This window comes from Bombina bombina, chromosome 5, assembly GCF_027579735.1.
Source record: "Bombina bombina isolate aBomBom1 chromosome 5, aBomBom1.pri, whole genome shotgun sequence".
NCBI lineage: Eukaryota > Metazoa > Chordata > Amphibia > Anura > Bombinatoridae > Bombina > Bombina bombina.
Window position 1 is genome coordinate 1,144,106,828 of NC_069503.1, and position 14,581 is coordinate 1,144,121,408.

General features: G+C 36.9%; 1 protein-coding gene across 1 annotated transcript in view; it reads left to right on the forward strand.

Moving 5' to 3' along the window:
• The window catches only part of LOC128661203 (cytochrome P450 2B19), a 192,379-nt gene that overhangs the window by 68,901 nt on the left and 108,897 nt on the right, over positions 1–14,581 (forward strand). The window contains exon 6 of the mRNA XM_053715455.1: positions 4,408–4,581. Within this exon, the coding sequence (XP_053571430.1) occupies positions 4,408–4,581 (174 nt within the window). The remainder of the gene's footprint in view (positions 1–4,407; positions 4,582–14,581) is intronic.

Genomic DNA, 14,581 nt, shown 5'->3' on the forward strand with positions numbered 1-14,581 from the left:
CTTAGTGGATATAGGTGCCCGACTGGTAAGGTAGAACCTGGTATCAGTTCTATAGGGCAATCGTTTACCCTGTGGGGTGGCAATGCATCAGCTTCTGTTTTACTGAAGACATCAGAAAACTCTTTGTAATGTTCAGGAATGGTAACTTCTTCACTTGTCGATAACAAGAATGATTGTTGGGGATAACAAGTGTTAGTACAGTAGGGAGAATGCAGAGACATTTTAAAAGTAGACCAGTCTATATTAGGATTATGTTGTTGTAACCAATGAACTCCTAGTATTACCGGGAAATGAGGTGAGGGTATAATATCGAATGTAATATATTCTGTATGTCCCTCATCAGTGGTTACTAGAAGAGGAATTGTATGGTGTGTGATTGGGCCTTCTGTGAGTGTTGACCCGTCAATGACTTTGTGGGAGACTGGAATTTTTTTCAATACAGTAGGCATTTTATTTTTGGTTACAATAGTTGTATCAATAAAGTTGCCAAAGGCTCCCGAATCAATGATTGCTTCTGTTTTCATTCTTCTAAGGTCCCACTGTAGTAAAAGAGAAAGGTTGCAGTAAGCAGATGATTTATTTGTATAGCGTGAGTTATGTAACAAGATAAACTTACTCTTTTTATTCTTGCGGAGTGTGGGGCAATCAGACACAGAATGGTTGGGGCTGGCACAATACATACACAACTGTTTAGATCTTCTTTTCATCCTCTCCTCAGGAGTAAGTGGTCCTCTAAATACTCCAATCTCCATGGGTGTTGTATGATCTGGAGTAGATGTAGTAGCTATGGGATAGCTAGGAGCATGAGACCGAGGTGATGTTTCAGTCTGAAGACGTTCAGCCTTCCTTTCTCTCAGTCTTCTGTCTATCTGTGTGGCTACCTTTATCAATGCTTCTAAAGTGGGGGGCATATCAATGTGAGAGAGTTCATCCTTTATACTTTCGGATAAGCCCAACCTGTATTGGTTTCTGAGTGATATCATACTCCATGAGGAATCTGAGACATGCAACTTAAATTCAGCGGTGAAGTCCTCAACGGGCTTCTTTCCTTGCTTTAGCTGTCGCATTCTATGCTCAGCTGTTAGTTGTACGTCAGCATCCTTGTACAATTCATCTAATGCTGCAAAGAAATCTGTTAAGGAATTTAGAATAGGTGAGTTTGTTTCAGATAATTGGTCTGCCCATCTTCTGGGCTCAGCTCTTAGATATGAGACTGTGGTAAGAACCTTCACTCTTTCATTAGGATAAGTAAGAGGCTTTAGGTTAAACAGCAGATAACAGGCATTTTTGAACTGCCTGTAGCTCCTTCTGTCCCCTGAAAATACTTCTGGCAAACATACTTGTGGTTCAGGTGCTTGATATCTTTGTTCTTTGGTGTCCTTGATCATTTCTTTCAAAACCTTATTCTCTACCTGCAAATCCACAATGGCTTGCCCCATCTGGTCAATTTTTTTTACTTAAATTGTACACAATCTGGGGTAGTTCAGCGGGATCCATGCTTTTCCCCTATTAACACTTTTTTTTTTTGGGGTTTAGTAATATGTAAGAATCCTAATATTCCTTAGGACTATGATTACTTATTGTTCAAATTCTAATACTTCTTAGAATTTATAAAGTTTGTAGATTATGCTATAATAAACGAAAATTGTGGTTTGTGACACATATATAAATAGTGTTCACTATGTGAAGTGACACCAGATTATATCGGTGTATGATGATACTTGATATAAAGTATGTAGAATAATCTGTACTGTTTAGCTAACAGTCAGAAAACGATAATGCTGAACATAGAATGATGAAACAGCTCTATTATTTACAAATGCCAAGCAGAAAGTAAAGTTCACTTAATGTTCTTATTTTTGGATTAAGAGCAGTACTCACAAAGTAACTGAGAGATGTAGTGTTCGTCTTTCACTGCAGCTCCCTGTGTCTCCTTAGGCAAGCAGGGAGGAGTTCCTCTTCAGTGTACACTAGCGTGGTTAGGTGTTTGGCGTGTGACGTCACAACACTCTCGGCTCCAGTAGTGAAACAGAATTTCCTAACAAAGTTCCAAATAACAATCAACGAAAATATATTCACAGCTTAAAGTGAGGAGTAAGTACCTTGAGGGAAGTGCTTGAAGAGTCCGGTTAAGGTATGTGCAGGTTGGAATCGGCTCCGTGAGAATCTCAATGAAATCCGGTTCAGGCAGAGATGACAGTTTAGTGGAAACTTTGTATCCCAAAGATTTCTAAGTAAGCAGACGAATACCTAATAGCACACACAGATAGGCAAGAAGAAATGGCTACAAAAAGCTCAGATTGGTAACGGGCAGGTTTAGAATTTTAGGCACTTGATAGCAAAGATGTGTCTGAAGGTAAACTCACAAATTACTAAGCAAAGCTTAGAGGTGTGACCAGGTGTAATAAAGAGGCGTGATAATGTGATTGGTTAAGAATTCTAAAAGGTGTACCACCAAAATGGAAATACCCTGACAGGGTAAATAGGTAGTTTATGGGTGTTTAGTGTACTTTATAGCAGTTTAGTTATGAGTTTTATGTTACAGCTTTGTATCGTAAAACTCATAACTACTGACTTTAGATGGCGGTACAGATCTTGCCGTTTTAGGCTGTAACGCTCACTTTTTAGCCGTACCGCAAAATTCATAATACCGGTGCTATGGGAATCCCATGAAAAAACGTCATTTTTACGTGTGCGGGACTGACGTTGCGTTACAGGCTAAAAGGTGTGCGGTACAGCTATACCGACAACACTTGTAATAGCTGCGGCGCTGTTTTAACACTGATAATGCCATATTTTCAGCGTTACAAGCCGCAACGCAAAACTTGTAATCTAGGTGATAGACAATTAATATTAACAAACATCTTACATTATAGAATAAGAACCATTAAAATAACCTATTTTTCAATGTTAAAGGAACATACAACTCCTGTATGACTAAAATCATTGGACAGGGGCTGATGGACTAATGAATGGTAAGAGCCCTGGTACATGGTTGCGAACAAAGGATCTTATTAACTAAACAATATAACTCCCCCCCCCCTTCCTCCACCTTTTTTTGGCGCCAGTGTGAATAAATGAACAAAATGATTTAGTTAAGCAATCATTTGTTTTTTTTATCCTTTTCGTCCAATAATTTTATAGGTGTTTGTAAATCAAACTACTCAATAAATCAGCCCCAAATGCCCATCTCTAGTGTTTCTGCATAATTCTTGCAGCCAATGGCTGTGCTGCTTTTTTACAAGATCCGGCGGCAGTAATTTAGTTGGTAACAATGTTGCCACCTCTGATTGTCATCTCCATAGGTAATGGGATCTAAGGTTATGGACTGGCATAGCTCCCAACATTTCCCAGAACCTACCAGGAGCACAGAGGCTGGGGGCTGAGTCACAAAAAAAAAAGGTGCTAAGGAAACTGTGGAATTTTTAGTCTTATGTATTCACTCTTGTGTCTGTTGAATTAGTTAGCGCCCTCCAACTAGAGAACAAATCAGAATTTGCTGCACTCAGATTGTGCTCAAACAATCCCATTTACCTATAACTTGTAATATGAGAGCAATTTAACTTGCATGCAAATGAACGCAAAAACTTGCGCAAATGATAACGCTCCACTCGTAATCTGGCCCTCAGTTGGCCTTTTACAAGCATTTGTGCCAGTTTTGAATGAACTTTTTCTTATTGCAATCATGAACAAATGTATAGTTCATCATATTTTATTTATGACGATTGTGAATTGACTGAATTAGGATACCTGTGTTTGTACTGTGCATAAGCCTTTGGAAGAGCTCACGAGTCTAGTATAAAGCGGACAGTCAAGAAAACATAACTTTGTAACTGTCAGATCTTCCATGTAAAATGCACTTGCTGCCCCACAATCATTGTGACTTTTAAATCTATTTAATCTATATATTGTTAGTGTTTTCATCTTAAGGTACTGATATTTCAATGTATTAAACAGTTAGCATTAAAAAAATTACATGGAACTTACAAGAATTTAGTGCTTAGTTTTCTAAAGCTTTCCGATCCATTAGAAGTGCTGCTAGTTTCTCATTTTGTAATTGATTGCAAGAAAGGAGTCATTGTTCTAATTGTGTCACAAAGGTGTTTGAAAACATTATTGTCATTATAAACAGTTATTTGTAGAACGCCAACATATTCTGCAGGGCTAGACCTTGACATAAATCAAACAGATTGCGCAGTCTTTGAATTTGACCACCCCACAAAAAAGCAATGCAATTCACAGGGGATTTCTAATTGTTTGTAAGGTACTCAGTTTGAGAAGGCATACTTATTATGTTAGCTGGAGATGAGACTCCAACTAGTGTGCACAACATCTTATATCAGCTATGCTATGTAGAACTATTTGTGAACAGAGACTAATTTCACACATTTTGTTCTGCCCTTCCAGTTCGGCAACATGTTCCCCATACTCTTGAATCTCCCAGGTCTCCGGCAGAAGATCTTCAGAGAGGCCACAGAAATGACTTCCTTTGTCAAAGAGTATATTCAGTCCCACAAGAAGAACCTGAATATAAACTCTCCAAAGGACTTTATTGACTTCTTCCTTCTGAAGATGAAAGAGGTAAACTCCAATACGAGATTGAAAGATGTATGAAAAAATAGCCTGGTTATTCCCATAGTATTCTCATAATAAGCAGATCATATTAGTTGTTTAAGAATTTAGTGTCCACAAAGCAATGCCTGCCACCAAATTGTTACCTAGGTTTGCTTTATCTAATCTTCTCTGTTGAGGCCAATCAGGGACATCTAAATACGAATCACTGGAATGTGCAGCCACTGGCCCCTATTTAAGAAAGGTCTTGCGGACCTGATCCGACACTGCAGATCAGGTCCGCAAGACCTAGCTGAATGCGGAGAGCAATACGCTCTCCGTATTCAGCATTGCTTGTTATAGCCTGATAGGAAAGTCACAGTACTATAAAGTTGTTAAGTGACTTTATACATAGGCAGGAACTGAGGTAATTGGATTTAGAGTTATTTTAGACTCAAGGTAGAAAGTATAATAACTTGTCAACCTGATAAGCGTATATCGATATATATTATTTAGAAACAACAACTTCCACAAGTGTAAAATGCTACTGACTAACTGTTGTAACGATTTAGTGAGAGACAATTAACTGCCAGAGAGCTTATAGTCCTTGCTGCAGGAGCGGAAGTATCAATATATACCAAGTCACAATAAGGTTAAAGACAAGCTGACCTGGTATGAAGGGCTACCGTTAGGGGACAGTAACTAACACATTCTGTACACCAGAACTTCTCACCTCCAGATGCTAAAAACAAAAGCAGGTGATGGATAAAAAATATGATTTTATAAAGAAATAGATCAAATAAAAACCTAGATACAATGACACAACCATTTCTCCTTCAAGGGATATGAAACCCAAACATTTTTATTTTGTGATTGATGCAGAGTTTAACATTAAAAAACGTTTCCAATTTACTTCTATTATCAAATGTGCGTTGTTGGTATTCTGTGTTGCAGAGATACCTAGGTAGCATCTGGTGCACTACATGACAGGAAATAGTGCTGCCCTTTAGTGTTCTTGCAAATGGATAACATTCTTGTAAAACTGCTGATATATAAAATAAAAAGAATGTAACATCCATCAATCATATAAATCTGTATTTAGATTAAGGGACAATGAAACCTTAAGTAATTAGACAGCACATACAATTAAAAAAAGCTTTCAAATTACGGTTATTATCAAATAAACCTTATCGCTTGGTATCCTTTGTTAGAACCTAGGGGTGATCACAATCTATTGTGCGATAATTATCGGCATGTTAACAGCTGCAATATCAAAACAAGAACAACCAGCCGTTTTATTATTTTTTTGGCAGCAGTTTTTACGTTATCGGTTTGGTGAAAAATAGCCTTATACTGTTTGACTGATCACAACTTAAAATCTCAATACTTAATGGGCACCATTTTTTAAGGGCCCGGACTTGCATCAAGTGGACAGCATTCGCTGCCCACATTTAACATTGCACAATACACTGCTTGTGCTATGCCGCCCCCTGATCATGTGCATCCAATCAAGCATGAGCAGGGGCTGTCAATCATCCCAGGCTCGCTCTTGTGAGACTGAAAAGCTGGAGCTCCAAAGCTGCACTTGCGGCTTAATAGATGGAGACCAATGACACATTTATGGGGATATTTCTCATTTATTAAATTCTAGAGCTAAAAGTACTTGATAAACCCCAGGCAACACTTTTGGAGTTATTAATGAGTAAGTTTTAGAATACTGAAAAAACAAGGGATAAGAGTGCGCTACAAAAAGCTCTACCACTAGTGAATAAATAAATATAACAGATAACACTATAATGCCTACAATATTAAAAATTACCTGGATTTTTATATTTCTAAAAGGAAATACAATTGTATCACAATGGCCCTAATAGAGTTTAAAATATATTATATAAATACAATTGTAGATTCAAAAATATATATTTATTAACAATTTTACTACAACCAAAACTATATTGATATATAAAATAAGGTGCACCTTAAGAAAATTCATAAATAATTGTATACATAATCATATATAAAACCTTAAATTTATAAATACAACCTCAATAACATTAATATAACTGCTAATAAAGACTTGCTATAATACAAAGAAAATAGTGTTTCTTAGCGTCCCAAATCTTAGGAGTTAGGTGTGCTTGAAATTGTCTCAACACTTGCAAAATATTCAGCAGACAAAAGTTCTTATAATAAGCGTGTTCAGGGAGGTAAATTCATCCAATAATTATCATGGGGTTCACTTCAAAGTGTTTATTGTAGTACAAAATAGCGTCTTAGTGGCACAAATGTTTCAATGTTAGTACAACAAAGCCCAAGGGAGATAACTCACCAGAATACGAAAGGTAGAAGTTTTTAATTTTACTACCTTTCTCTGACCGTGCTCCTTCTTCTCACAAGGATTTAGCGTTCAGCTAGCCGTTACCAGAGTTGTGACGTGTCACGTTCACGTGTTCCGCTGATCCGCCAATCAACAGGTCAGATTACCGGTGTTAGATTTTCAAACCAGGGCTCCGCTCAAATCAATAAGTGTCAGTACAAACGTTTCTTAATACGACACTGTAATGTATAAACATCCAAGGTATTCCAGGCTATGTCTTTATATACAATGAATGTTCCTTCCGTAATCGCCACTCCGATGGCGGTTTGCAAGTATAGGTTTAGACAGTATCCATAAATAGCTGGCCAGCTTCCACAGGACTGCTCATCTACGCGTTTCAGCCAGAAAGCTTTTATCAAGATGAGCCTGTGACCTTCCCATCATGCTTATATACCTCCTTTCTATTTCCTAGATAAAGATATAACAGCTAATAATGAGAAGATTACCACCAAAACTCATTTTAAAGAAGTAGATTCAAATAACTATATCCACAATAAAAGTTGTCACTATAAAAAATGACTAGAGAATATACCTATATTAATATAAGAATCAGTTTTTGCGCATTAGAAAAAATTGTAGTAAATTAGAGGATTTTGAACAACAAGTAACTATTCTAGAGGGAAGATTTAAAAAGAGAGGCTATGATATGGATCTTATAAGAACAGCTAAAATTAAAGCCAAAGAGAAATCCCAGAATGAGCTTCTACAGGGTAAAACATTAAGAGAATGCCAAGAAGGAATACTAGACATACCATTCATCACTGATTTTAATATTAATCATAATAAATTAAGGGATGTCCTAAACAAACATTGGCATCTGTTACAAAGAGACCCGTATATAGGGGAAGCCCTTACTGATAAACCAAGAATAGTGAATCTTAAAACTATATTAGCACCAAGCACTTTTAAATCTAGAAAAACGGATGGTATTGATGTGGATTTGAAAGGAAATAAAATAGAGGGTTATTTCCCGTGTAAATCCTGCAAAGCTTGTAAATATAGCTGTAAGAAAAGCAGTGTCAAATCAACAGTAACACAGAAAGACTATAAAATTAGGGATCTAATAAAATGCTCTGATAAGAATGTAGTTTATTTAATAGAATGTCCGTGTAAAAAACAATATTTAGGTGAGACCTCACGTATGTTGAGGGATAGAATCAGAGAACACCTCCTTAATATTGAAAATAGAGTTGAAGGACATCTGCTCTCTAAGCACTTTAAGGAAATGTACAATCAAACCCCTAAAGGATTAAAATACTGGGGTCTAAGGAAGATTACACAGGATTGGAGAGGGGGTGATTTAAATAAAAGACTGCTTAAAACAGAAGCTGAATTGATATTTAACTGGACCCTGGACCCCCTAGGATTAAATGCAGAACTGGATTTGAATCCTTTTATATAAATTAAATTATTTTATTAGTTTTAGATATACCTGTGGAGATTAACTTTTAGAGATAGTTTTTAATTAAATATTCTTGTGAAAATATTTTTTGGGATATATTATTATTATTTTTAATTTTATATTTATTTTTATTTTTACTTTTAGTGCATAAAAAGTTTTTTAGTGTGATTTATACTCAATAGTATTTTTAACAAAAAGGATAATACTTTTATATGTATATATATGGTATATATATATATATATATATATGGTATATATATATATATATATATATATATATATATATATTTGTGTATGCACATATATACATTACATTGAAAATATACTTTCAATTTGTTACTATTTTATTGAAATTTGTGTTTGTATCAAAGTATTAAGTTTCACATATACCTAAATATATATACTTTATAGAGAAACTTTGTAGAAAATATGTGTAGTAACTGCTTGCTATGTATATAAATTAAGAATCTATAAAAAGGAGTTTGCTTGAATCAAAGGTCGCAAAAATTCAAAGTCCTAATCTAAGAAATCTGCCACTTTAAGAAAGGAGGTATAAAGGCATGATGGGAAGTTCACAGGCTCATCTTGATAAAAGCTTTCGGGCTGAAACGCATAGATGAGCAGTCCTGTGGAAGCTGGCCAGCTATTTATGGATACTGTCTAAACCTATACTTGCAAACCGCCATCGGAGTGGCGATTACGGAAGGAACATTCATTGTATATAAAGACATAGCCTGGAATACCTTGGATGTTTATACATTACAGTGTCGTATTAAGAAAAGTTTGTACTGACACTTATTGATCTGAGTGGAGCCCTGGTTTTAAAATCTAACATCGGTAATCTGACCTGTTGATTGGCGGATCAGCGGAACACGTGAACGTGACACGTCACAACTCTGGTAACGGCTTGCTGAACGCTAAATCCTTGTGAGAAGAAGGAGCACGGTCAGAGAAAGGTATTTCGTATTCTGGTGAGTTATCTCCCTTGGGCTTTGATGTACTAACATTGAAACATTTGTGCCACTAAGACGCTATTTTATACTAAGAAACAATATTTTCTTTGTATTATAGCAAGTCTTTATTAGCAGTTATATTAATGTTATTGAGGTTGTATTTATGAATTTAAGGTTTTATATATGACTAGTCCTAAAGCCCGTTCACACGGGCCATTTTTTGCAGTACAGCGGTCCCACCCCTTGCGCTCTCTCCCTCCCCCTCTCTTTTGCTCTCTCTCTCTCTCCCCCCTCTCTTTTGCTCTCTCTCTCCTCCCTCTCTTTTGCTCTCTCCCCCCCCTCTCTTTTGCGCTCTTTCCCCCTCTCTTTTGCGCTCTCTCTCCCTCTCTTTTGAGCTCTCTCTCTCCCCCCTCTCTTTTGCGCTCTCTCTCTCCCCCTCTCTTTTGCGCTCTCTCTCTCCCCCTCTCTTTTGCACCCTTTCTCTCCCCCTCTCTTTTGCGCTCTCTCTCCCCCTCTCTTTTGCGCTCTCTCCCCCTCTCTTTTGCGCTCTCTCCCCCTCTCTCTCTCCCCTCTCTTTTGTGCTCTCTCTCTCCCCTCTCTTTTGCGCTCTCTCTACCCCCTATCTTTTGTGCTCTCTCTCTCTCCCTCTCTTTTGTGCTCTCTCTCTCTCCCCTCTCTTTTGTGCTCTCTCCCCTCTCTTTTGTGCTCTCTCTCCCCCCTCTCTTTTGCGCTCTCTCTCCCCCGTCTCTTTTGCGCTCTTCCCCCCTTTCTTTTGCGCTTTCTTTCTGCCCCCGCTCTTTTGCACTCACTCTCCCCCCTCTCTTTTGTGCTCTCCCCCCTCTCTTTTGCTGTCTCTCTCCTTCTGTTTATCCCCCCTCTTCTGCTCTCTCTCCCTTTCTCTTTTGCACTCTCTCCCCTCTCTTTTGAGCTCTCTCTCTCCCCCCTCTCTTTTGCGCTCTCTCTCTCCCCCTCTCTTTTGCGCTCTCTCTCCCCCTCTCTTTTGCACTCTCTCTCCCCCTCTCTTTTGCGCTCTCTCTCTCCCCCTCTCTTTTGCACTCTCTCTCTCCCCCTCTCTTTTGCTTTCTCTCCCCCTCTCTTTATCCCCCCTCTTCTGCTCTCTCTCTCCCCCTCTCTTTTGCGCTCTCTCCCCCTCTCTTTTGAGCTCTCTCTCTCAACCTTGGTGCACCAGTGGTTTGAAACTACATTTCCCATAATGCTCAGCCTACTATGTGTATGGTGCCCCATTAGTTCTCCCTGTCTCTTCTGTCTATACCTGAGCCCCACGTCACTCACTGTGTCCCACTCCCTAGCCTAGCTAGTGCCTATTGTTCTTGTCTCCTTGAAGAACAGTTTTTCTTATTTTTAAATAACATTGCACTGATTTTCAGACTCCTAACCAAGCCCTAAAGTTTTAGGAGAATGCTGATGTACTGTATATATTTACTCCAGCATGCTCCTGTTTGTGAAAAGAGTCATTTCATATGCAGAGGAAGGGGGAGGGGGGAGTGTCTGCTTTTTTGCTACATAACCACTTGCAGTGGGTGTTCCAGCAAACCTTTTCACCAGTGTTAAATTGGGAGATTCTGACTACGTTTTTAAACAGTTTTATACTAGATTTTTAGATCAGTATCTGTGCATATTATTCGTTTTATATTAGTGTCTATTACATGCAGTTAAATGAAAATTACTGTATACTGTCTCTTTAACTTCGCTAGACGTAGGCTTTTTGAAAGGTTGAGTAAATGTTTTACCATTTTCACTGGTTGCCGGTATGATTTCTATATTGTCACCACCTGTTAATTGATACAGGTGAGCTTAATTACAAATTACAGGAGCATCACAAGCTTGATGCCCCGTGTTTCTGGCGGCCGATTGGCTGCGAATCTGCAGGGGGCAGCGTTGCACCAGCAGCTCACAAGAACCGCTGGTGCAATGATAAATGCTGACAGCGTATGCTGTCGGCATTTATCGATGTGCGGCGGACATGGTTCGCTATAGCGGATCATGTCCGTCCGCACAATGATAAATGAACCCCCTTGAATTCAATTATTTATTACAATTTTAAAAAAGGTGCCAATAATTTTGTCCAGTCCATTTTTGGAGTTTTGTGTTGAATGTGTCAGATTTGGCTTTTTTTCTCCACTTGTTTGTGTCACACCAATACAAACAAAAGAAATAACATGAGAATGCCTAAACATTTGTAATTGCAACAAATGTCTGGGTGAAGTGGTGCATTATCTGACAGAAATGCAGGGGTGCCAATATTTTGGCCATGACTGTATTTATATATATATACACCTCAAGGATCTGTTCTGGGTCCTCTACTCCAGTGTTTTTCAACCAGTGTGCCGTGAGAGATCCTCAGGTGTGCCACGGCAGACTTACAACAGTGTGACATATTATATAAATGCTTGTTTTTTACTCCCAGTGCAGGGGTAGTTTGTAGGAGGCATGGCATAACAGCACAATACATACAGTATGTGTGTGTTTGTGTGTATGTGTATATATATATGCTGTATTAGGCTACTACATACAGTATGTGTGTGTTTGTGTGTATGTGTATATATATATATGCTGTATTAGGCTACTACATACAGTATGTGTGTGTTTGTGTGTATGTGTATATATATATATATGCTGTATTAGGCTACTACATACAGTATGTGTGTGTTTGTGTGTATATATATATATATGCTGTATTAGGCTACTACATACAGTATGTGTGTGTTTGTGTGTATGTGTATATATATATGCTGTATTAGGCTACTACATACAGTATGTGTGTGTTTGTGTGTATATATATATATATGCTGTATTAGGCTACTACATACAGTATGTGTGTGTTTGTGTGTATGTGTATATATATATGCTGTATTAGGCTACTACATACAGTATGTGTGTGTTTGTGTGTATGTATATATATATATATGCTGTATTAGGCTACTACATACAGTATGTGTGTGTTTGTGTATATGTGTATATATATATATATGCTGTATCAGGCTACTACATACAGTATGTGTGTGTTTGTGTGTATGTGTATATATATATATGCTGTATCAGGCTACTACATACAGTATGTGTGTGTTTGTGTGTATGTGTATATATATATGCTGTATTAGGCTACTACATACAGTATGTGTGTGTTTGTGTGTATGTGTATATATATATGCTGTATTAGGCTACTACATACAGTATGTGTGTGTTTGTGTGTATGTGTATATATATATGCTGTATTAGGCTACTACATACAGTATGTGTGTGTGTTTGTGTGTATGTGTATATATATATATATATGCTGTATTAGGCTACTACATACAGTATGTGTGTGTGTTTGTGTGTACGTGTATATATATATATGCTGTATTAGGCTACTACATACAGTATGTGTGTGTTTGTGTGTATGTGTATATATATATATATGCTGTATTAGGCTACTACATACAGTATGTGTGTGTTTGTGTGTATGTGTATATATATATATATGCTGTATTAGGCTACTACATACAGTATGTGTGTGTTTGTGTGTATGTGTATATATATATGCTGTATTAGGCTACTACATACAGTATGTGTGTGTTTGTGTGTATGTGTATATATATATGCTGTATTAGGCTACTACATACAGTATGTGTGTGTTTGTGTGTATGTGTATATATATATGCTGTATTAGGCTACTACATACAGTATGTGTGTGTTTGTGTGTATGTGTATATATATATGCTGTATTAGGCTACTACATACAGTATGTGTGTGTTTGTGTGTATGTGTATATATATATGCTGTATTAGGATACTACATACAGTATGTGTGTGTTTGTGTGTATGTGTATATATATATGCTGTATTAGGCTACTACATACAGTATGTGTGTGTTTGTGTGTATGTGTATATATATATGCTGTATTAGGCTACTACATACAGTATGTGTGTGTTTGTGTGTATGTGTATATATATATGCTGTATTAGGCTACTACATACAGTATGTGTGTGTTTGTGTGTATGTGTATATATATATATATGCTGTATTAGGCTACTACATACAGTATGTGTGTGTTTGTGTGTATGTGTATATATATATGCTGTATTAGGCTACTACATACAGTATGTGTGTGTTTGTGTGTATATATATATATATGCTGTATTAGGCTACTACATACAGTATGTGTGTGTTTGTGTGTATGTGTATATATATATGCTGTATTAGGCTACTACATACAGTATGTGTGTGTTTGTGTGTATATATATATATATATATATATATGCTGTATTAGGCTACTACATACAGTATGTTTGTGTTTGTGTGTATGTGTATATATATATGCTGTATTAGGCTACTACATACAGTATGTGTGTGTTTGTGTGTATGTGTATATATATATGCTGTATTAGGCTACTACATACAGTATGTGTGTGTTTGTGTGTATGTGTATATATATATGCTGTATTAGGCTACTACATACAGTATGTGTGTGTTTGTGTGTATGTGTATATATATATGCTGTATTAGGCTACTACATACAGTATGTGTGTGTGTTTGTGTGTATGTGTATATATATATATATGCTGTATTAGGCTACTACATACAGTATGTGTGTGTGTTTGTGTGTACGTGTATATATATATATGCTGTATTAGGCTACTACATACAGTATGTGTGTGTTTGTGTGTATGTGTATATATATATATATGCTGTATTAGGCTACTACATACAGTATGTGTGTGTTTGTGTGTATGTGTATATATATATATATGCTGTATTAGGCTACTACATACAGTATGTGTGTGTTTGTGTGTATGTGTATATATATATGCTGTATTAGGCTACTACATACAGTATGTGTGTGTTTGTGTGTATGTGTATATATATATGCTGTATTAGGCTACTACATACAGTATGTGTGTGTTTGTGTGTATGTGTATATATATATGCTGTATTAGGCTACTACATACAGTATGTGTGTGTTTGTGTGTATGTGTATATATATATGCTGTATTAGGCTACTACATACAGTATGTGTGTGTTTGTGTGTATGTGTATATATATATATGCTGTATTAGGCTACTACATACAGTATGTGTGTGTTTGTGTGTATGTGTATATATATATGCTGTATTAGGCTACTACATACAGTATGTGTGTGTTTGTGTGTATGTGTATATATATATATGCTGTATTAGGCTACTACATACAGTATGTGTGTGTTTGTGTGTATGTGTATATATATATGCTGTATTAGGCTACTACATACAGTATGTGTGTGTTTGTGTGTATGTGTATATATATATATATATGCTG